General features: G+C 43.1%; 1 protein-coding gene across 1 annotated transcript in view; it reads left to right on the forward strand.

Annotated features, from left to right (window-relative positions):
- The window catches only part of LOC145404479 (uncharacterized), a 30,192-nt gene extending 6,798 nt beyond the window's left edge, over positions 1-23,394 (forward strand). The window contains exons 3-8 of the mRNA XM_080276015.1: positions 3,977-4,056; positions 9,048-9,190; positions 10,732-10,839; positions 12,158-12,336; positions 17,959-19,091; positions 22,646-23,394. Coding sequence (XP_080132141.1) covers positions 3,977-4,056; positions 9,048-9,190; positions 10,732-10,839; positions 12,158-12,336; positions 17,959-19,091; positions 22,646-23,394 — 2,392 coding nt within the window. The remainder of the gene's footprint in view (positions 1-3,976; positions 4,057-9,047; positions 9,191-10,731; positions 10,840-12,157; positions 12,337-17,958; positions 19,092-22,645) is intronic.
- Positions 23,395-24,361: the final 967 nt, after the last annotated feature.

A 24,361-nucleotide genomic window follows, 5' to 3' on the forward strand; every position in this document is an offset into this window, starting at 1 on the left:
CTTGCCTTATTCATATTCCCTGAACCAAGTATCATTCTGTTTCATCATTCTGCGTCATCGTGTATCCTGGCAATTTTAGGTAATTTGGCTGGGTCTTTGTTTACCATTTTTCTGTCAACATTCTCCCTACGATTTCGGCTCCTATATTTTGTTCATTTTTCCGCTGGACATTTTTCGTCATCCTAAGAGACTAGTGCTTGTATTCTTGTAGGTAAAAGAAGCTCCCTAACACCATTTCCTGTGAGATTTATTTGTTTCTTTACACTTTACTGTCCTGTTCTGTATTCCATAAATCCTCCCTCTATCGCCATACTCGGCATACTAAGGAATATTAACCGACTCTATTCAAAAATAAATCGCTAAGGAAGAGGTGCTAGGAAGACTCCTTACCCGACGAGAACACAGGCCTAGGAGAGGTTTGACGCCTGGTGGATTAGTGATTTTAGGTGCTCCATCAGATGTGACTCAAATATTTAATAGTTAGGGATGACTTGGGTTTCTTCCCCACGTAATGCTGCTCAGGGAAGAATAACTAGTGACTCGTCTTAAATGTCTGCACTGAGTAGCCTAGCCCCGGGTTCCTATGCTCCTGATAGGGAAATACTGGACTGGGAGATGGATGGATGGTGATTTATTATTTATTTGTCTTTTTACTACGAAATGTCTATCCTAATTTGAATATGACAGATAGACAGACAGACACAGATAAATAGATAGATAGATAAACATAGAGAGAGAGAGAGAAAGAGAGAGAGAGAGAGAGAGAGAGGATAAAAAAACTAAACTGATTCGTGGATACGTGGATTTTCGCTAAACTGAAGCACTGTATGCCTCGAATGAAGTACCGCAAAGATGCATATGAAAAATCTTTAGGGAGCTACAGTGAAGCACCATTCGTTATTGAAGTTCCCTTGGGGTGATATTCCTTAGGGTGTGACTGACTGACCAAGCCTTACCCAAGATCTTATCATCATCATAAAACTTAGCCTCTTTCATCTTGTGAATTATTCTTTAGTTCATTTTATCTTCAGACTGTTTTCTTTAGTTTAGGGGAGACTTTTCCAACCGATCGATTTAGATATATCCTTCATTAACAAACTCAGTCCTATGCCCAGCTTTAAAATATTACAAGCGCCTTCAGCCCCTGTCCAAATGAGAGCTGTTTCTGAAACTTGCTTCGCTTAAGAGGTTCATGAAACTCTACGGAAATGTCCTGCAGCATTTCCCGAGTACGCGAAATGTAACACCAATGGGGACGATTATTAGGGGCCAAAACATCCCTTCAGATAATTTAAATCCGTGTGAAATAGAAAGTCGCCCATCTGGGACCCAATTCCAGCCATCCTGCCAAGTTTAATCAAATTCCTCTTTTCAGTTTTGGCTGTGCTTCTCTGTCTCTGTCTGTCTGTCTGTCTGTCTGTCTGTCTGTCTCTCTCTCTCTCACACACACACACACACACACACACACACACACACACACACACACACACACACACACACACACACACGCAGGATTATAGTGCATTAGGTTGTTTCCCTATCTAAATGATGTCATATAGCTTACGGGAGAATTTTCGAAGTGAAGTTACATATAGTCTTCATTAACACATTCACAACAAACAGTCTTTCCCAAGGTCAGTGCAATTACCTGACACGCGCAGTAATAAGGTAATTTATGATGTTATCGGGTTGAAAAAATAATTCATTAGATCAGGTGTCTTTTAAGTGGAATGAACAAATCTACCAATCTATCTATCAATCTTTCTATCTGTCTATCTATCTATCTGTTGCTACAGGGGGTGACCACAAATAATTCGCCTCCACGTTGCCCTGTCCTCCATTATTTAGCTGCTCCCCCTCCAACTCATACCCCTCTCTCATATACCTCTACACCCCATGCCTCCATCTCATCCTTGATCTCCACCCCCTCTCCTCATCCACCTCATCCACATATACTCTTCTAGTCAGTCTCTTATTCCCCACCCTGATAGTGGCCTCATGAAAAAAGAAAAACTGGAATGGGTTTGGAGCAACTGACAAAGAAGCATCTCCAGTAGCCATTTGGAGCTTCGAAGCAGAAAGTGCAATAGGTATAGCCATCAGTTCAAATGGTGTCATAAAACCACTAAATCACCAGGCGTCTATAACAGTAAATAATAAATAAATAAATGATGGAAGATGATGGCGGTGGCGATGACGATGAGATGATAATAATAATCTATCTATCTATCCATCTATCTATCTATTGCCAGACGCCTCAATCCCGTTCGGGGTGGCCACAAACAAATGGCTTCCACGTCGCCCTGTCCCCCGCCATTTCACTGCCCTGCTCCCAACTCACACCCCCCTCTCTCATATACCTCTCCACCCCATCCCTCCATCTCATAATAATAATAATAATAATAATAATAATAGCAGCAGCTCGTTGTCCTTGTTATTTATGTTGTTATTATTGCTAATATTAGTACCTTCCTCACACACACACACACACACACACACACACACACACACACACACACACACACGTACTCAGACATATGAGTATACCGAACGAAATGTACCCTAATAAACTGTATAAAAGAAAATCACAAAAATAAAAAAGTGAGAGAGAGAGAGAGAGAGAGAGAGAGAGAGAGAGAGAGAGAGAGAGAGAGAGAGAGAGAGAGAGAGAGAGAGAGAGCAGACGTTCATTTATTTAGGAGGATTTAAAGGCGTTTTATGATGCAAGACCCACTATGTTTACAACTTTTTTTCTTACATTTTTTTTTTTACGAGAGAGAGAGAGAGAGAGAGAGAGAGAGAGAGAGAGAGAGAGAGAGAGAGAGAGAGAGAGAGAGCACTGAACACACACAGTTTCTTTATTTGGAGAAGGGTACAGAGAAATATCAAATACACTATTCTCTCTCCTTCCTCTCTTCCTTACGTTTTCATTTCCTTTACAGAGAGAAAATTAACAAGGGGTAACCTTAATAAAAAAAAAAATCAGTTCAACCCAAAAATGATGAGACTAGAAACTGTAAAATGAAGAAGAAAATATTGTATAAAAAAAAAGAAAAAAGAAAAAAATGTTGCCTGTGGTGAAAGAAATACGGAAGTGGGTCCGGAACAATAAACCGGTACTGTATCGAACCCGCGTTGTGAATCATTTAATCCCTTGAATCCGGGTGACGTGTATGTTAGTGTATTCCTGCTGCCACGAGACGATTTTACTGAATAAGAAAACTGTCTTATACAGAACGGGGTTTACTGATGATATATGTAAGTTCTGCAGTGTGAAGGGTTTATCCTACGGTGATGAAGTGAGAGAGAACGCTAGGAGACAGGTATACTCTTTCTACGGTGACCTGGCTCAGATTTTCGTTATTTTGCAGCTTATAGTATTTTACCTCAGTCAGTGGAGTACAGTACATCCTCTTCACAGCACTACTTCGTAACTGGATCATAGTTTAGGGCTAATCTATTTTTACGACTCAGTATTCAAGATGGAGAGGTGGCAGTTTTAGGCCGGGTTAGAGTAATAGCAATATGGCTGGGTGTCCACGCCTGTACCACAGAGGGAACCGATATTGTCTTATTCTGGTGACTATTACAGCTAAAGCAGATCTACGCACATTGTTGGAAAGTTTATGAATAAGAAGTAAGTGCTGTTTAAGTGACTTTTCTCACGACCATGATGATAACCAATTCTATCCCTTTATAACCCCTCCTAACCTCACTTAGCCTAATCCAGTCTAACCCCTCACAGACTAACCTCTCTCCCAACTCCCTAACCCCACTCCCCTTTACCTAACTCTTCCTAACCCCTGTCCCCTACTTCTTAGCCTCCTACCCCTCCATCTCAACCCCTCCCCCCGATTCTCACTTCTCTCTCTCTCTGTCTGTATGTCTTTCTGTCTGCCTGTCTGTCTCTCTTTCTCTCTCTCTCTCTCTCTCTCTCTAAAACCCCTCCTAACCCCCCCCTCTCTCTCACTTCCAGATTTGAGGTGTTCTCCAAGGGGTTTGATGTCCACCTCTCCTACAAAGCCAACGACGACAATGCTGACCCGTTCTACTTCGGTGAGAGAGAGAGAGAGAGAGAGAGAGAGAGAGAGAGAGAGAATGTGCTTCCTTGTCTAACTTTTCTTTTGTCAGGTAAGGATAGACGTCTTGGGCTGTAAATGTAAAGCATACCAGTTACATACACACAAATATACATGACTACATACATACAACCAGACATAAGCAACTACATACATACAGACATTCCATACACAGACTTACTACAAAATACAGAGAGACGCAGACACACACACACACACACACACACGCAAAATCCAATATCCAGCGTCTTCAGTTGCCCGTTCAATGCTGCAGACCAACTCTTGCGATTCACTATCCTACATGAGCCCTAAAAATGCATTGATTGCTTCCTAAAGTGGTCTCCCTTTAAAGATGCAAACGGCGGAGAATCGGGGAATGATGTAGTGTGTGTGTGTGTGTGTGTGTGTGTGTGTGTGTGTGTGTGTGTGTGTGTGTGTGTGTGTGTGGAGAATCGGGGAATGATGTAGTGTTTGTGTAATGTGTGTGTGTGTGTGTGTGTGTGTGTGTGTGTGTGTGTGTGTGTGTGTGTGTGTGTGTGTGTGTGTGTGTGTGTGTGTGTGTGTGTGTGTGTGGAGAATCGGGGAATGATGTAGTGTTTGTGTAATGTGTGTGAGAAAAGGTGTGTGTGTGTGTGTGTGTGTGGAGAGAGAGAGAGAGAGAGAGAGAGAGAGAGAGAGAGAGAGAGAGAGAGAGAGAGAGAGAGAGAGAGAGAGAGAGTCTAAGGAAATGCCATTTTTAACGAAATGTAATTTACGAAACAGGTGATTGCGTACTAACCTTCTGTCACAGCCATTACCCATGCCAAATATGTCCTTAATTAAAGCTTAGGACGTTTAAATAAAGACATAAATAGGAGGAGGAGGAGGAGGGGGAGGAGGAGGAGGAGACCGAGAAAGTACCGGAAGGATGTGATTGTGATGTCGTATGTGGGAAGGTAGAACAGGATGAGATGAAGATTGTATTCTAAGCACAGTAGGCTTCCTTGTACCTCTTTCTTATGTGTTATTTATGTCGTATCAATGTCGACACTGGCTGCATCAATAACATTCCGGCACAAGACGATACTGAGATGATGTGTGAAGAGTAAATCGCTGAGGAAGAGGTGTTACAGTACCTCAAAAGCTAACTAATAATGTGGCCTCGAGTGAAGGACTGCCGTTGAGGAGTGCATGCAGGAGTGTGGCAAGGAATGGTATGAACGACTGGCTTTTTTATGCGAAAGGCACGAAACTTTAGAACTTTCAAACCTGCACCTTCCAGATAAAGAGTTGAACAAAAAACCTAAATACAGGATTCGCTTATTTCGTGAAGCCTAGACAGATACTGCATTGAAAGGACTGGAGGTAGGCACTGGGGAAAACAGATTGGGAGAGACATGAGGGACTGAGTAATACGATTCTATGCAGGAGAGTGGCTTGGGATGGCATGAAGGACGGCAGTTGTAGCGACAGACAGACAGAGGGATACCTAAATTCAATAATCGAACGTTTTCACAAATTTTCCTCATCATAAGGGCTGGAATTCACATTTATCATCATTTGGTAGAAATTGATTCGAGTATTGTATTCTTTTTTTTTTTTTATTACTGTGTCACGCAATGTGCTCATCTCAGTCTCTGTCTATCTGTCACGCACACAAAACTAAAAGATTACAGGCATACAGACATTTTTACACACACACACACACACACACACACACACACACACACACACACACACACACACACACACACACATTCTCTCTCTCTCTCTCTCTCTCTCCTATCGATCCCAGCTTTCACACAAAACCACTCAATCACACCACACCCAAACCCCACACTTATTCACAGCGCCAAGCTTACTAATTCACTGTTTTCACGCAAGACCGTCAATGAATGGTCTTTCCTGGCTTTTTGAGAGGGAATATGTGATTCGATTTTGCGAAGGAAACTAAAAGAAGGAGGCTAAGGATCGAACTCTAAGCGGCTTGTTGGAGAGTTCCTAACACCTCTTCTTTAGCAATTTATTCTGCTTTTGCACAGTGGGAGTACCGTAAGCAAAGACGTTGAGGTGCCACTGCCCTGGATTCATATCGTATTTGGAAAGGCCATATTTCAATAGCACCTCGGTTGGCTTCCTTAATAGAACGAGGGCAGCAAGTTCTACCCCACCTTCGAAGTTAAGATTGTTGGTGCACCTTCCTGTATTTTTTATTTGCTCTTATTTAATTAGGCTGAAACGGGAGGGCGTGCGTATGCGAAAACGTTCTTGTTATCAAAGTTTCCTTACCAGCATTTTTTACTTTTTCTTTTATCTAGTTTTTCTTTCTTTCTTTTTCTGTACTGCATTCGTTTTTAGCTTAACGGCCTCATCGGGCCTTCCCCAGCCAATGTTTCGCGGGGAAGGAGATGGAAAAAAGCTGACAAGTTGTAAAAATGTCATCCAGATGAACTGAGGAGAGTCTGTATTGAGAGCGGCAGGTTTTGGTGGGAGTGGGGTGAATGATATAGGAAAAGAGTGCTGGTTTTGTGAAAGAACAGAGAAATTCAAAGTCGGTTGTACGTGGTGTGTGTGAACCATATTCATCACGTGATGGAGTTTTGGGTTGGGGAGAAGAATCTAATGACCATTAATTTTAATTAAGCGGATATTTTCGTCCCTACACAGCTTATTTCCCGTCACTTAGTACCAGAATAAGACAATACTAGAGCGGGTTCATTGTGGGTTGAAATGGGTCTAAAGATAAACTATGCCGGCCCTATATGACCTTGACCTTTGACCCCTTGACCTAGCTGACCTACTCAGTTCACACACAAAGAAAGTTTGGTGGAAATCCGTCAACAGGTTCAGGAGATATCTCGCCCAGAAAAGTGTTACGGACGCACACTCGCTCACACGCACGCAAGCACGGACGGACAGACCAATCACTTCATGCCTCCTCCACCATAGATGGATGCATTAAAATGAAACTGCTGAAATGTACAGGTGGCAGTTGAAACAAAGAGAGGAGAATTAGAGTGTGGATGTAAATGAAGATAAAGAGTAAGCGTGGACGGGGAAAGTTGTGAAGGAGGATTTGACAGAAGCAACTGAAGCATTATGTGGCTAGAAGAAAAGTGAAAAAGGGAAAAGGATGGTTTAACAACGATACTAGTGATGCCTTTATTGAGAAAAAGGAGGCATGGAAAATTGTTAAAGAGAGAGAGAGAGAGAGAGAGAGAGAGAGAGAGAGGGGGGGGGGAGAGAGAAAGCTAGAAAACGGGTGGATGATGTGGATGATGAGTATGAGAGAAAGATAAGTGATCAGCACACAAAAATAATATAATGAAATACTCTAAGGCAGCGAAGGAAGCCAGAGGACTGAATGTAGAGGGAGGGTTGAGGGGAAGGTAAAATTTGGAATGTGGATGGTAGTTTGTTACAAGGTGAGGATGATACAATACGGTAATAATAATAATAAGTTGAGGCCACAAAAGGCATCATGAGCAGATGACATTAGTAAAGAAATAATAAGCAATGTGGTAAGGCTGTTGTCAGCATAAAGCAGTATGTAGGGATTGGCATGAGATATGAGAATAGTTCAAGAAGGCTGGAGGCTGTAACTCTTCCACTGTATTAAAGAAAAGACAGTAAGGATAGTAAGAAAGAGGTTAAGAAGCAGAGGGATTAGTTTATTGAACATACCACGGAAAGTGCATGGCAGGATTCCTACGAGAGGGTGGGTAGCATGACCTGGGCAGTGCGTGACAGGGAGCTTTCTAGGATGCAACATGTTGAAATGGCCTTTCTTACAACAACTGCAGGCAGAAGGTGTAAACAATAAAGATATTTAAGGGTGTTATGGAGCAGAAGAAAGAACGATAGGAGAGAGCTGTGTGGAATTACAGAACGAATAAAATGGATTACATATAGATGGTATGGACATCTATAAAGAACGCCCTTAGAGTGCCGAAGAAAGTGTGCGAATGTGAGATTAAGGGCAATATCGGTAAAGGAAAACAATACGTGATATGGAAAAAGAGTGGAGTTGATTACTGATGAGAGAGAGGAGTGATTGATAGAGTGTGAGAGGAACTGGAGCGGATTTGTTATGGTCATTCTCAGTTCATGTATTCCCTGGAGGGGGCAAAGCGTCGATGGTGGATAGTGAATGATGGATGACTGATGATGATGATGATGATGATGATGATGATGGACGATGACGGTGATAATGATGATGACTGATTGGATGAATGACTGGGTGGTGGTGGTGATGATGATGATGATGATGATGATGATGATGATGATGATGATGATGATGGTGATAATGATGATGATTGATTGGATGACTGACTGGATGATGATGATGATGATGATGATGATGATTAAGCTACACGTCACTATCCTCTTAAATGTCACTGATATTAAAAAGAGACGAATAACATAAACGCAATTATTAAGGTATGATTAAATAAAGCGCCAAGGAACAGATGCTACGAAGCTTTCTACGCCACTACACTACCTAATCTTTTCTAACCAACTCTAGTTCAATTTACCCTACCCTAACCTAACCTAATCCCACCCACAGGTAACACTCGTGGCTTGATTATCAGAGCAAAACAAGGCAACCCAACTTAACCCAGCCTAAGCCAACCTAAACCTACCTAAACCTAACTTAATTCAACTTACTCTAGCTCAATATATATCTAACTTAGCCTAACCTGACACACAAATTTGACCAAACGCAAGCGAGTCTAATCTAACCAAATCAACTCACTCCAACGTAACCCAATGAAACTCGGTCCACTCCAGCCAAACCTAATTCAGTTCAGTATTGCCTAACCTAGTCTACCTTAATCTAACTTAACCTAATTTAACCTAACCCTACCAAAACTAATCCAACCTAACCTGACCTGACCTAACTTACTCTAATCCACCCATATTCAGCTAAATCCAACTCACTCTGACCTAATCCAAGCTAACCTTATCCAGCTTACCCTAATCCCACAGGCAACACAGGGCAGTACTTCGATTCGTGGTTTGATAACAAGGAGCAAGCCGGACTGCCCCACTGGGAGGTGTATCCGGAAAGGTGGATGCACGTCTGTCATGTGTTTGCCTCCACCACATATACTGCATACTGGGATGGCAAGGTGGGTGGTAGATAGATAGATAGATAGATAGATAGATAGATAGATAGATATACATACATACAGATAGACAGATAGAGAGATAGATATAGACAGAGAGAGAGAGTTACAAGGAGGTGCAAAGATAAGTAATATCTCAAAAGGTCTTACGAATCATACCGAGGAAGTACCATGAAAGAAACTGACAGATCCATATTGCTAGTCTGACAATGAGAGAAAGATATTGTAAAGATAAAGGCTTTCCCCACCCACGTTTCCCACCCACAGCATAGGCACTGAAAAGGAAGTACACCCAACCCGAGGGAAAAAGGACAGGCTAGGAAATTTTAAAGGAAATGAGGAAACAATCTAAGCTGAACGTAACAGAATTTTATCTAACTTAGCCCTGAACTGCCCTGTCAAGCAACTGAAGGCTGTCTCTCTTGTACTTTGAGATGGGGGTTGTGAAAGCATGTCTGTCTTTGCATCTACAGCTTGTTCTATGTACTGGGAGGAGGGCAGGGTGAGATAATGTGTGTGTGTGTGTGTGTGTGTGTGTGTGTGTGTGTGTGTGTGTGTGTGTAACTGGGGCAGAAAGTCTAGTAACTTAGAATGCCTGAAAAACTGGACTCCTTATCTCTTACCTGTAACTCAGCATACTCAATTAAGTCTCTCTCTCTCTCTCTCTCTCTCTCTCTTGAACCATTCCGGAAAGATCGCATTGCTTCTCTCGCAAAAACGGCTTCACGAAGGTTAGGTGTGCTGATCCGACTCTACCATTTTAAAACCCACTCACATCTCAGTTTTGTACAGTACCCTTATTCGTCCGTGTGGAGAGTGGCTCTTCTAAACAGGGTGGAGTCAACTTTTTTTTTTTTTGGTCTCATTAGTTTTCCTCTCCCTGACTTCATTCAGCCTCTTCCTCTTCGCTACACTGCTGCATCTCACTCTCTCTCTTCTACTGCTACTATTCTACGTCCTGTCCACTCTAACGAGGCAAAGATCATTAACACTTCTCAGCGCTCAGTTTGTGCAAGATTCATTTAACGAGATATAAAAGGGATTCAGTGCTTCCTCCCACAGAAGGCCAAAATTTGCAAGCACGATTTAGCATTTACACCGTATGAGTGGCCCAGTTTTATCAGACGAAATCAAGCCGACTACACTCACTGTTCATCCAAACTCTGCTTGTAATGCTCCAGCACTGCAAAAGGCACGGAGCACGCGTCTAACTACACCCACCCACCTCGACACTCCTACTCCTGACGCAACAGCGAATATATTATACTCTCGATCTTTCATGTATGCAGCTGGTCAGATAATTATGGTACTGTCTGCCTAAGTGTCTGTCTCTCCTACTACCTACGACCTCCAGTCTATTCAATGCAGCGTGTCCATAAATGCAGGTACTTCAATACACTGTAAACTTAAAGGCATTGTTTTGAGTTGGGTTTACTTTTGAAGGGAGCTGTACTGCATGTTTACGGCCTAAAAAATTCGTGTTTGCATTTCGAAACGTACCCCCCTCCCACTCCCCCACACCCACACCTGTTTCTCGCCCGCAGGAGGTGTTCTGGAGGCAGCTGGTGGGGTCGTGGCCTGTGCTGATGAACGGGACGCTGGTGGTGGGACAGGAGCAGGACAGACTGGGTGGCGGCTTTGACAAACACCAGGTGAATAGAGAGAGAGTGAGAGAGAGAGAGAGAGAGAGAGAGAGAGAGAGAGAGAGAGAGAGAGAGAGAGAGAGAGAGAGAGAGAGAGAGAGAGAGAGAGAGAGAGAGAGAGAGAGAGAGAGAGAGAGGAAGAAGATTAGAGGACAAGAAAGAGGAGAAAGAAGAAGAAACGGAAAGGAGGAGGAGGAGGAGGAGGAGGAGGAGGAGGAGGAGGAGGAGGAGGAGGAGGTAAGGGAGGGAGATGGGAAGGAGAAAGTCGAAGAAGCGATAGAAATTTGCCAATCGATCGCCCGAAGGTCATTAGGGCAGGTGAGGGAGGGAGGAGACGCAGTTTTTCCTTTGCCGTACAGTACACGGAAGGGAGGGTAGACGAGGGATGGGGTACGATGAGCAACAGGGGACATCGACATCATCATCATCATCATCATCATCATCATCATCAGTCATCATCATCATCATCATCATCATCATCATCATCATCATTATCATCATCATCATCATCAGTCATCATCATCATCATCATCATCATCAGTCGTCATCATCATCATCATCATCATCAGTCATCATCATCATAACCGTCCTCTTCCTCAACATCACCATCGTCATCACCATCATCATTAACATGATCATCATCATCGTTACCCTCACCATCACCATTATCATCATCATCATAAACACCACCACCGTTCTCCTCCTCCTCATCATCATCATCATCATCATCATCATCAACATCATCATCATCATCCGCTCCCAGTTTGTCTCATATAAACAGGAAAGTAGGATCCCGGGGCCACCTGCAGAATTTTTTGAGCATTCTGAGTACCATCCTTCTCCTAGAATAAGTTTTTTTTCCCGCAACACATCTTCCAAGGCGACCAAACCCAACTATCGCTGTGGGGCTGAGTGCTGACGGAAGGTACTGTGTTAGGTCAGGTTAGGTTTATTTCAGGCTAGATTAGGTTAGGATGGGCCAGGTTAGGTATAAAGGGAGGCTAGGCTAAGTTAAGATAGGTTATATTAGGTCAGGTTAGGTTAAATTAGGTTAATTTAGGTCAAGTTTAGCCTGAATTAGGTTGTTAGGTCAAGCTAGTTTAATTTGCATACAGATTTACCAACAGATTTTACGTGGTTAAGGTAGATGAGATTTCATTTCACCTAATTATCAATATATCTTTACTCAGACATCTGGTGGCCACAAACAAATCGCCTCCATCACGCTTCCCTCCCTCCAGCTCACATCTCCTTTACTCAAATACCTCTCCACCCCATCCTCTAGCTCGTACCTGCAAGATTTAAGGAAGATTTTCTCCCCAAACAGATATTCCGAGGCGACCTGACCCAACTATCGCTATGGGACCGAGTGCTGACAGAGGCTGAAGTGGCTGGCATGGCGGGGTGTGAAGGGACTGGAAGGGGAAACATCTTCTCCTCAGACACTGCAGAGATGGAGCTGGTGGGGGTGAAGGAGACATGGGCGGCCCTGGAATCACTGTGCAGGTACCAACGGGGAGAAAAGCTGACCTCAAATTGCCTTCCGTCCTTCCTGAATGCTGAGTTATAGCAAAGAGATTAACATTAAATTTCATCTAAGCCAGTCATCTCTCTCTCTCTCTCTCTCTCTCTCTCTCTCTCTCTCTCTCTCTCTCTCTCTCGAATGCTGAGTTAGAGCAAAGAGATTAACATTAAATTTCGTCTAAACCTGCCATCCCTCTATCTTGAATGCCAACTTATAGCGAGATATTAACACTGGAATATGATGCTAGTCATGAAGAAGTGCTGTGGGAAGGATGTACAGTCGTGGTATTGTCTTATGCTAGTCATGAAGAAGTGCTGTGGAAAGGACGTATTGTCGTAGTATTGTCTTCCTTGGACATAGGGTTACGTTAAATAAGCTGCAAATAAGGACGAAAATCCCCATCAAAGTTAAAGTGAACACGCTCTAGTTTTTCTTATTTACTCATGACCGTATTCGAGATGCCGTAGGAGACTTCGTTGCAACTTTTCCTTGGCGATTTAGTATGACTGTTAAACCTCCATATGATCTTCGTTATTTATACATTTCTAGTACGTACCGTTGGAATACTTCTTCTCTTTGAAACTAATTTTCTCTGACTAATTCCACCCCAGACTTCAACCTGTAACAGCTCAAGTCCAACCTTTAGATCATTATTATTATTATTATTATTTGATGAAGGACACCTGTAATATGACGTATGGATTTTCTGTTTAATTTGTTTTTCCTTCCTCTGTTCTGATGAAAAATAAAAAAAATGCTAGAGGATATACTCTTTTAATGTTTAGAATAAATCGCTAAGGAGGAGGTATTACGGATTGGGGGTTGAAGTGGAGGACTGGGCGTGGTATAAGGGGGCATGAAGTGGCAGCAAAGTTTCTCTCTCTCTCTCTTATTTTACTTTTTTTTTATATTTTATGGTGATTCTCCGCTGGTGCCAGAAACAGACTGACAGACACGGACAAATATATAAACAAAACAGAGAGAGAGAGAGAGAGAGAGAGAGAGAGAGAGAGAGAGAGAGAGAGAGAGAGAGAGAATTATCCCTAAACAGTAATTAGGAGAGTTATAATCACGCTTTTTCCCTTCAGTAACACACAAAGTATACAGTATATATCATTCTTATAGTGAACCTGTAATAACTGAGGTGAGGTAACATAAATAACTACATAACACAACTTATCACTCATATAACACTTGCATGGCACATAACACCCACGCAAGGAATGCATAACACTCACATAACACCTACATGACACGAAGACGCACATAGTTATAGCAACCACATAACACCTACATAAGAGCTACATGACACAACACCCACACAGTGAATATAGCCCACATAGCGCCTACATAACATATTCATAACACCCATCTATGTGAGAAAACATAGCCACATTTATATCATCCATCTTACATCCACATGGCACATCCACACAACACATATATATCTCTCACAACTCACATAGCTCATGAAAAACACCCACATAATACTAACACAGCATACAGCATTCACATAACACCCACAGAGCATACCCACATAACCTTATAACACTTAACACCCACATATCACCTGCGTAACCTAACACACACCACAAGCACACAGCACCTACCTAGCACATACAAAGTACCCATATGTCGCATCCACGTAACACAGAACACCCATATAACACCCACAAGACAAATTACGTAAACAGCATACATCGTCAATCATCATCATCATATGGAGATTTAGATTATATGGTAAAAAAAATCCGATAACTGGCAGTGAGACTTGGGAAGAGAAGAATGAATCCGTAGGCTCAACCGTACAGAGATGATAATGATTAGGCGGATGTGTAGTGCGTCCTTGAATGACAGGTCTGGGGGGTTAGGACTGCGAAAGATAAGCTGTGGAAGGACGGTACTTGAATGTATCACTGGTGTGATGAGACGGGGTAGAATGAAATGGTTTGGGAACGTGAAGAGGATGGAGGATGACAACTGGGTGCGGGGGGTGAGAGTGTGAATGTGGAAGGTAGAACTGAAAGAGGCAGACCGGAAACGACCTAGGACGGGGCCAAAATGCCTGACCCCAGGGTGAGAGGACTGAATAGAGAGGCTGCTAAAGATCGAGCAGTGTGAAGAGCCGCCACTGGGTGATCAAGAAAGACTCATGCAAGCAAGTTGGATCCTTTATAAACAAACGAGAAGATGAATAGTTTGCTTGAGTGTTATTAATACCTTTACTGCCAGGACGTAATTTCCATTTTTTTTTCTTCCTTTCTCTAATGATTGTGTTCTACTAAGACTTCGAGCTGAAGGGACAGATGAAGACTAAAATTATCTACCCTCCACTCCCCTCTGTCCAGTTTAAAAGCTTCTGAGCTGAAAAAAAAAATAATAATAATCTGGAGGTTAAAAGAATTAAAAAAAAAAAACTATTATAGTTGCTTTAATACACTGATTTGTGAACTTTTCTACCGTATTCGAGGTGGCATTAGAGGCTTCGTAACATCTCCTCCTTAGTGATTTATCTTCCTTATTACCTTAACATTCTCTTACATGTATTTGATTTCGTCTTGATGTTGATATACTATGCATCAGTAACATCTATCTGTCTATCCATCTATCGCCAGACGCCTTAATCCTAAAAGGTATGGCCACAAACAAATCGCCTCCATGCCATTCTCTCTTTCGCTATCAGGTTGTCTTCTCTCCATTTCACACTTCCCTCATTCATATACCACTCCATCCCATTCCTCCATCTCATCCTCAGTCTTCCCCTTCCTCACATACACATACAGTATGCACTCTTCTAGTCAGTCTCTCATGCTCTCCATGTGGCCAAACCATCTCAAGGCACTTACACTAATGCTCTCCAGTACATTCACATCAACACATCAGTAAAGTAAACGAAGATATTAAGGTGTAATGTCAAGAATAAATCGCCAAGGGAGAGGTGTGACGAAATTTCAAAGGCCACATAATAGAATGAAGTAAATTTTGGAAAGCGTTGTTTATCACATATCTGTATTATATATCTCTCTTATCATTAGTCTTTCCCCTTCCCTCCCCTCAAAGATATGGAGGGGTACTTGCTTTTGTGTGTGTGTGTGTGTGTGTGTGTGTGTGTGTGTAAAGTGCAGAGGTGTGTAGGTGTATGTGTATATATAATATGTATGTATTTATGTATGCATGTATTCCCTCAGCTTGTTACAGTACACACAGTAAAACCTAGGTCAATATTTGCTTCACATGAAATATGCACACCACTGCCTGCTCTCCTGTTTGCACCTCTCTCTCTCTCTCTCTCTCTCTCTCTCTCTCTCTCTCAGTTTTTATGTGAATGTTATTGTCTAGCTATCTAATTGTCTCTCAAGCTCTGCACATATCATTCCATTTATGCTTCTCTCTTTAAATGTTTGTATATCTGTTACTTCACCACCACCACCACCACCACCACCATCATCATCATCATCATCACCCAGACCTCTTCTTCCCACCTAAGGATGCAGTTAGGTAATGTCCACAAAGGAAGGAAAGAGACACCATTGTAGAGGGATGACTGTCAAAAGCATGCTCAGTGAAATGGGCTAGATATTCATTCACTCACCCTTCAAGCACCCGGAATCCTGGCTCTTATCTCAGTGGACTAATTTGCGCGTTTATTATTATTATTATTATTATTATTGTTGCTGTTGTTGTTATCATCATCATCATCATTATTATTATTATTATTATTATTATTAAAATTATTACTGTTGTTTAGTTGTTGTTGTTGTTGTTGTTACTGTTTGTGTTGCTGGTGCTGTAATTACTCTTGTTGTTTGTATTGTTGTTGCTGTGGTTGGTGGTGGTGATCGTGGTGGTGGTGGTGGTGGTGGTGATAGTGGTCGTGTTAATGGTGTTGTTGCTATTATTATTATTATTATTATTATCAACATCATTCTGATCATCCTTATTACTATTTTCCATCTGTACAAACGCTCCACATTACCTGCCAGGAAAAGAATCACTTGACCTCACAGTATAAGTGCATTCTTCGCGCCAGGTAATGTGTTCACTGGCGATGGAAGATGCACAATTTCTAATATTTCCTCTCCACCCTGGTAAACAGGCGAGAGTGCATTATAGCGATGGCCTCTTGTGTTCCCTCGTCATTATCTCCGCCACAAAAATATTCCCCTGGTAATGCATCCGTTGTCTTGGCGCGTCACGGAATATATCGATCATTCAGGATATTTTCGCCTCTCTCCAGCGACATACTCTTTGGTGCTCGTGTACAGTCAATTACAAAACTCTAGGCCCCCTTACCGCACGTATCACTCTGTAACATCGACGAAGGATTGTGATATATGGGGCACCCTATGATTACGAGTGCAAATATTGTCCCTGGTAATTACTAAGTCTCGAAATCGCACAATACTTTTCACATATTGGGTGCCACATTTCTGAGACCCAGTGTTTATAGATTCCTGTGTCTGCAGAACTCGATCATTCTGACATCCCTCGAGCCTCAGGGGTGCGGTACTTTTTTGTCTGATTGTACCTAACTCATTCACTCACCTCGATTACTACCGGCCATGCAACTGCTCTGCCTGTTTAGCTGTCTGTTAATTCTTTCATCTACTTGTCTGTCTGCCTGTTTGTCTCACTATGTATGTATGTATGTGTCGTGAATGTATGTATGTATGTATGTGTGTGTGTGTGTGTGTGTGTGTGTGTGTGTGTGTGTGTGTGTGTGTGTGTGTGTGTGTGTGATGTATGTATGTATGTCTATCTATCTATCTATCTATCTGTTTATCTATCTACCTGCCTATTTTATTTTTCCACATAGCTTTCGATCCTCCATTCCTCATTCTCAGGACAGTATTCTAAGTGGCACAGGAGCCTTCGTATCACCTCCTCCTCAGGGATTTATTCTACATATTACACCACTACGCCAATATTAAGACGATATGAACAGTAAGCAAAAGAATATAAAGGTGTGAGATGCAAAATAAATCGCTAAGATACAGATGTCACGAAGTCTACAATGCCACCTGGGCTCATATTCTCGTTGGTTAAGGAAGTTCTCTAACACCTCTTCCTTAGTGATTTATTTTTGGATATGGGTGGTTAATACAATTTTGTACGTTATTCATGCAGAATATGGCAATACTGGAATAATATAACATGGAAGAGGTGTAATAAGCAAAATAAATCACTATGGAAGGGGCGTTAAGGACCTGGAATCCGACCCTCATACTCATAGTCCCTTATTCTTTCACTTCATTCTCGGGTTTCTTCTCCTTATTCTTCTACTCATCGTAAACTGTTCTTCGAGAGGGGGGGGGGGAACCTTTAGCGGGTTTGTTCTAATTTAATGATCTTAACTCCTTTCAGTTCAAATGATGGTCAGGTGTAGTCAGACTAAATGGTTGGTTTGACTAGTGACCAAGGAGACTCTTTCCTGCTTCATATTAAGACGACGAATTTCATGCAACCACAAGTTAGTACTGAAGATGTGGGAGTGGATGTTTAGTCAGGTGAAAAGAAACAGGCTATAGATGCCGTTTTTACATATCCCATTTTACCATACCATTTCATTCTCAGTCTTTCTCTCCTCCTCCTCCCACCCACAGGCCCCAGCAGCTCAATGTGGTGTTCCCGGAGGAGCGGACTGTCGAGGAGTCCCGAAGATTCTGCAGGAGACTCAACGCTAGTCTGTCCGTGCCCGCCTCCACCCACGACAACCAGCGTTTAAGGGAGCAACTCACGCTTTATGAGGATGTTTGCGTGCCCACAGCCTCATGGAAGCTCTGGCTGGGCATCACGGACGAGGGGGAAGACGGGGCGTGGAGAGATTTTTATTCCAGCACCCAAGTCACCTATCTGAATTTCCCGCCACTCAACGCCGGTTCGTCATACGCTTGTGCCTCCATGAAGACGGACGGCTTCTGGGATGGGGACCGGTGTTCAAACAAGCGCTGTGTTGCCTGTCACCTCGAGTACACAGATTTCCTTTACCTGAGAGGACTTTGCTTCGAGACTAGCTTCCATATGCGATTCAGGGTACAAGACCACATAAATGGCCGTCCGTTCTTCCGTGGCTACTACAACTACGTCATAATGTGGAACAACGAGACCAGGCAGTGGCTGATCGTGGACAGCTTTACAAACACTACGATGCTCTCAACTTCCAATGTCCCAGAATCGAATTACCCCATAGGAAAGTATCAGTGGCGAGTGGAGGCCATTTTGTGTGGTCGTGCTAAGGGAGATGAAGTTTTGCTCAGTTTAGCCCCCTGCGCTGATCACCTCTTCACCTGCAACTCCGGCAACTGCATTCCAAGTCAACTGCGCTGTAATTTCCGCTACGACTGCGGTGATGGAAGTGACGAAGTTGACTGTGGTGTTGTAGAATTAATAGACGACCTCCAACGGCAGCTTCCACCGACGGGTAAGGCCGGTGGAGCACTAAGTGTCACCCCGTCGATAATTTTAACCCGGATCGCTGACGTGGATGACATAAACATGGTCATCACGCTGGAATTCCGCCTCACCTTCACCTGGACGGACCGGCGGCTTCGGCTCCGACACCTGCGCCTCAAACAGAACGGCACCATCTTGAGCCAGGCAGACGCGGAGAAGGTGTGGCAGCCGCGTTACACACTGGTCAACCAGGAGGGCGGGCAGAGTCGGCTGCTGGGAGAGAGTCTGGTGGTGAAGTCCTCAAACAATGGAACGCGGCCTCACTTTAACAGCGTCGATAGAGGTCAGTACGATTCAATATTTCCTGCTACAGTCAAGAAAAAAATTCACCTACCATTTCAATACATCTTCTACACACTTAGGGCTCTTCCTTTCCCACCTAATGCTTTACATCACAAAGCATCACCCAGTGACAGAGAAACATGTCAAACCCATCTCAGCTTATGAATATTAGCCAACAGAGGAAGGTGAGAAGCAGAAGATGTGGAATATTAGAACGATATTTAGCTCAGTCTGTACCTAATGCTTTCATAAAGTTTAGGGGAGACCTATTGAAGCGAATGCGATGTCAGGAGTTCAATAACCCTTTTAAGTATGATGACATCTATGTGTATTTTTTTTCTTGCAACCAGCAGATGATTTTATTCAGCTTTGGGGAGATCTCCAGCAATCAAGGGGTTAGTATCTGTCTTGCTACTCTCAGCGGTTTTGTTCAGCATAATGACAATCTTTCGTAGTTCAGGGGCTAATGGAAGCGGAACAGAGACTACTGTAACTGACTGTAAATTAACATAACAATTGTAACTTGACAAATTATAACTCATTCTACATATAATTATAACTATAACAGGTTCTTCTAAATTATAACTGATTTTAGTGATTCTGACTGATTATGACTGTTTATAACTGAAATTCAAACGACTCAGCCATACAGTAACTACAATTTACTGATTGTGATTCTAACACATTATAACTGAATTATAATTTATAACTATTTTTAGCCGATTTTAATTACATCCGTGCGTGCTGGAAACTCGACACGTGTGTGTGTGTGTGTGTGTGTGTGTGTGTGTGTGTGTGTGTGTGTGTGTGTGTGTGTGTGTGTGTGTGTGTGTGTGTGTGTGTGTGTGAAGAAGTGATTCGACTTTGGTGTGGATCGATCAAAGGTCAAGGTCAAGGATCAAGGTCAAAGTCAGGGCGGGGTGCCGTAGTGGTCTCTAAGTCATTTTGATCCCATTAATTTTCATATCTCCACTCAGTCAGCTAGCACGGCGGTATTCATAAACATTTTGACCGTAATTCTGTTTATGAGAATTCTTGTTTACACTCTACTTATACAGCTTTATTCTCTTATCCCTTTTTTATTCACCCATATTCACAGACCTTCTTGAGAATTAGTTGTGGTTGAGAATGCTAAGTTTTTGGTTCCGTTATATCAACTCATGCGCTGCCTATCGTTCATTATGGAGTCAAAGTAAAATAATTCGACCAAAGAAATTTCTGATTAAAGCTCGAATTACAAAAGGCTGTGGTTATGCCATTGCACCACTTCCTTGGCGATTTATTCCGTGCGTTAGCTCCAAGTATTCTTTTCTATGTTACTGATGCATACTAGGTCGATATTAGAGCGAAAAAATTACCACATAAGAAATTCCTAAGGTGTAAAATGAAAAAGTAAGTCGCCCAAAAGAATATGCTTCGAAACCTCCTTATTACCGTACTGATTTATTTTGCCTCAGTATGGAGTCACTCGGAGCTGTGTCAAAAAGTCCACACGCCCCAGATTAATAACTCAAAAATGGTCCTTCGTGAGCGGGATGTGCATGCGACAGCGTTCGTGTTGGGATGGAATTTCTTGTCGTGTTTGCTGATACGTTTACATTAATTTTGTATTTCTAGCATCATTCCTTTAATATTTTCTTTGAGCGATATTACTGAAGTGAAACATTTCTATATGGAGGTGTTAAATACAAACTTCATTATCCCTTCGCTAACAAAGGTGCTTAAGTTTAAAGAAAAATCGTTTGGTTGTAGCAAGAATAAACTACATCAAGACGAAAGGCATCTTTGATACCGGCATCCACCACCCCAGCACATTCCAAAAGATGTCTTGCTCTTGGATTCTTCCCTTATACACACCACACGTACAGCACCTCAGACACGCAACAGACACTCCTCTGTGGGTGTGGCAAAATCGATGGAAGTGAAAGGGTGGCGCTCATTTAATGCTACGGCTGTACTTTCTCAGATTTCATCCTTCAAAAAGGAACAGTCAATGAGTGAGTGAGTGGGTGGTGAGTGAGAGACACAATAGGTACAACACACTCTATTTGACCGACCCCATAGGTACTGGAACTAGATATCACCATATTAACCCCCTCTCACCTTTGTTGGTGCACAAGGGTCCTGTATCTAAGATCACGCTAGAAGATTTTCATAAAGAAAAGAAAATCTCACCAGCCAGAGGATTACACTATGTTATATTGTATAACCGATATCTGTCTATCTGTCTATCTATCTATCTATCTATCTATAATTTTTTGCTATTGGTAAACCTAGGAATCATATTAGCTCTATCATTAGATCCTTACAGTCAAAAGATGAAAGAGATTAAGGCCAAGGACTTTCTAAAACAGCTGAGAACACCAAGGTATGGGCACGTCCCTGGATTATTTATTTTTCCACATTTCTGAAATATGCAATGATGACAGAACAAGTCTGAAATTTCTGCATCGCTGCTGACTACACTACGTAACTGCGGACCACTGGGTGATCACATCCTACAGTTACAGGCGATTCATAAACGACCCTCAAAAATTTGTGTCTATTCCTAGGGGTGACCAGTTTTAGTATGTCCGTACATAACTTATTCTGAGTATTTTTTCTTACTCAGTTTTATAAGTCTGTTGTATTTTGTTCCATGCGTCTTCTCTGCCTGTTCTATGCTGGTGATCTCTTTACTAATTCACCTACGCGTGTCTGGCTGGGACAGTCGGTCGGGCAGGGAAAGGAGGAAGGGGGAGGGAGGGGAAGGAGGGGGAAGGAGGTGAGGGAGGGAGGGTGAAGAAGAGGGGAGGGAGTAGAGGAGGGCTAGGGGAAAGGAGGGAAGGGGAAGGAAGACGGAAGAAACAAATAGACAGATCGACAAACATAGCTAAAGTGATTCTCTCTCTCTCTCTCTCTCTCTCTCACACACACACACACACACACACACACACACACACAGTGAAAGAGAGAGAGAGAGAGAGAGAGAGAGAGAGAGAGAGAGAGAGAGAGAGAGAGAGAGAGAGAGAGAGAGAGAGAGAGAGAGAGAGAGAGAGAGAGGTTGAATGGAAGAGGGGAGGAAAGACAGAATGGGAGAATAATAAGGGGAGAGGAGTGAGTGAGGGGAAGAGGGGGAGTGGGAGGGCAACTGAAGGGAGGGAGTGGGAGACAGTGAGGGGAGAGAAAGGGAATGAGTGAGAGACAGAGGAGAGGAGAGGAAGGGGGGGAGTGAGAGGAGAGGGAGGCAGGAGGAGGGAGTGAGGGGAGGAGGAGGGAGGGGAAGGAGTGAGTTTGCAGAGTGAAATTTTCATGTCAGTGAATACATCTTTCCCTGAATCCATAATTCTTCTGTGTGTGTGTGTGTGTGTGTGTGTGTGTGTGTGTGTGTGTGTGTGTGTGTGTGTGTGTGTGTGTGTACCATCGCTCTCTCAACCTCTGTGTATCAATCCATCAGTGAATCAAACACTCAATCAGTCAGTCTACATATAGTCTGTTTATCGGTCCATCATTCTATCTATCCATCTATCTACCCATCTATCAGTCTATCTATTTACCAGTCTATCTCCCCAACAGACATGGTGTACCCCGGGGCGTCTAACCAGCTAAGTCTAAGTGAACGTTATACAGCCAGAGTAACCTGCTATTTCGAGCTCTACGCCTATCCATTCGACGTACAACTCTGCTCCATCGACGTCGAGCTGCCTGAGGAGCTTGTCGAATACGTCAAGCTGTCGACTGAGGACGGGGAGGCGAGTTATACCGGACCGAAAGAGCTTTCCAAGTACACGGTTAAATCTGCCAAGTTCGGCGAATCCTCAGGTGGCCATCAACTGAGCCTGCAATTCCAGCTACATCGTCGACAAGGGATAGTCGTCTTCTCCAACTTCCTCCCGTCCGCCATGTTGCTAGTTGTGAGCTGGGCTACGCTATTTATAAGACTGGAGGCGCTAAACGTAAGAGCTATCATGTCGCTAACCACACTCCTAGTTTTGTATACCCTATTTGCAAACATGTCAAGATCCCTACCTTCCACCGCAGCTATTAAACTGATCGATATCTGGTTCTTCTTCATCATCTTCGTCCTCTTCATCAACATCATGATTCACGTCTTCGTCGATGACCTTCCCCGACACAGGCCGACCCAACCCAAGGTCATCAAAGCCTTCAGTGACGGCAGCGATGAGACGGAAGAGACACTGAGAGGCTTGAGTGAAATTGGTCTTTCTTCACCCAGACTGCTGAGAACCTACCGCCTGCTTGTTCTTCCCACTGTTGTTGTCCTTTTTAATATATACTTTTGGGTGGCCGTATTCATTAGTTAGCGAATATCTAACTGTCTAGTATCTATTTACCTATCTACCTATATATTTACCTGTACCTGTCCGTTTATCTATTACCCATATACCGACAGTATTTGTACCTTTCCTTCCCGAAGACAAGGTGGAGGGCATTGCGTATTTGAGCCGGGATGAGGGTTTTCTGTCCATTCCTTCGCTCTAACAGTCGCAATTATGGGCCGATTTTGACGACAGAGGTGACAAACGCATCCTCTCCACCGGACCATAATGCCGTCCTTAAACTGGTCAATATAATCAGAACACACAATGAACAGAAGAGTCTTTATTTACAAGAGTATAGGCAAACATTGGTACCACTGGAAAGGGTGTAAGGGAGTAACCTATGTCCTCATCACATATCTGGTACAGCGCATTAGAAACTGGCCTTAGGTAGCGGGGGCAGGCAGTGAGGTAGGTAGGGAAAAAGGCAGGCAGGGAGGAAGGTAGGTAGGCAAAAAGGGAGGTAGGTAAGCAGGTAGGCAAAATGGGAGGTAGGTAGGCAGGTAGGCAAAAAGGGAGGTAGGTAGGCAGGTAGGTAGGTAGGTAAGCAAGGAGGAAGGTATGTAGGCAAGGACATCGGCTGGGAGGTAGGTAAATATTTAAGTAGGTAGGGACGTAGGGAGGCAGGCACGGAGTTGGGTAGGCATTTTTTCTTGGAGGGAACAATCTTGCAGGCTTCTGGCCTTTGGTTCCTTCTTCCTTGCATAAAATAAGTAGATAGGCAGTTGGGTAGGTAGGTAGGAAGCTAGGCAGGAAGGTAGGCAGGTGTGGAGGTATGTAGGTAGGTAAGTAGGTAGGTAAATAGGTAGACTGGGAGTTAGACATATAGGTAGGTCAGGAGGTTGGTAGGCAGAAAGGGAGGCAGGTAAGAAGAAATGTAAGCAGGGAGGTAAGGTTGCCAGAAAGGCAAGTAGACAGGTAGGAAGGCAAGAAAGGAAAAGCAACAGGCAGT

Source organism: Coenobita brevimanus, chromosome 63 (genome assembly GCF_032717465.1).
Source record: "Coenobita brevimanus isolate Jiangsu-jjx chromosome 63, ASM3271746v2, whole genome shotgun sequence".
NCBI lineage: Eukaryota > Metazoa > Arthropoda > Malacostraca > Decapoda > Coenobitidae > Coenobita > Coenobita brevimanus.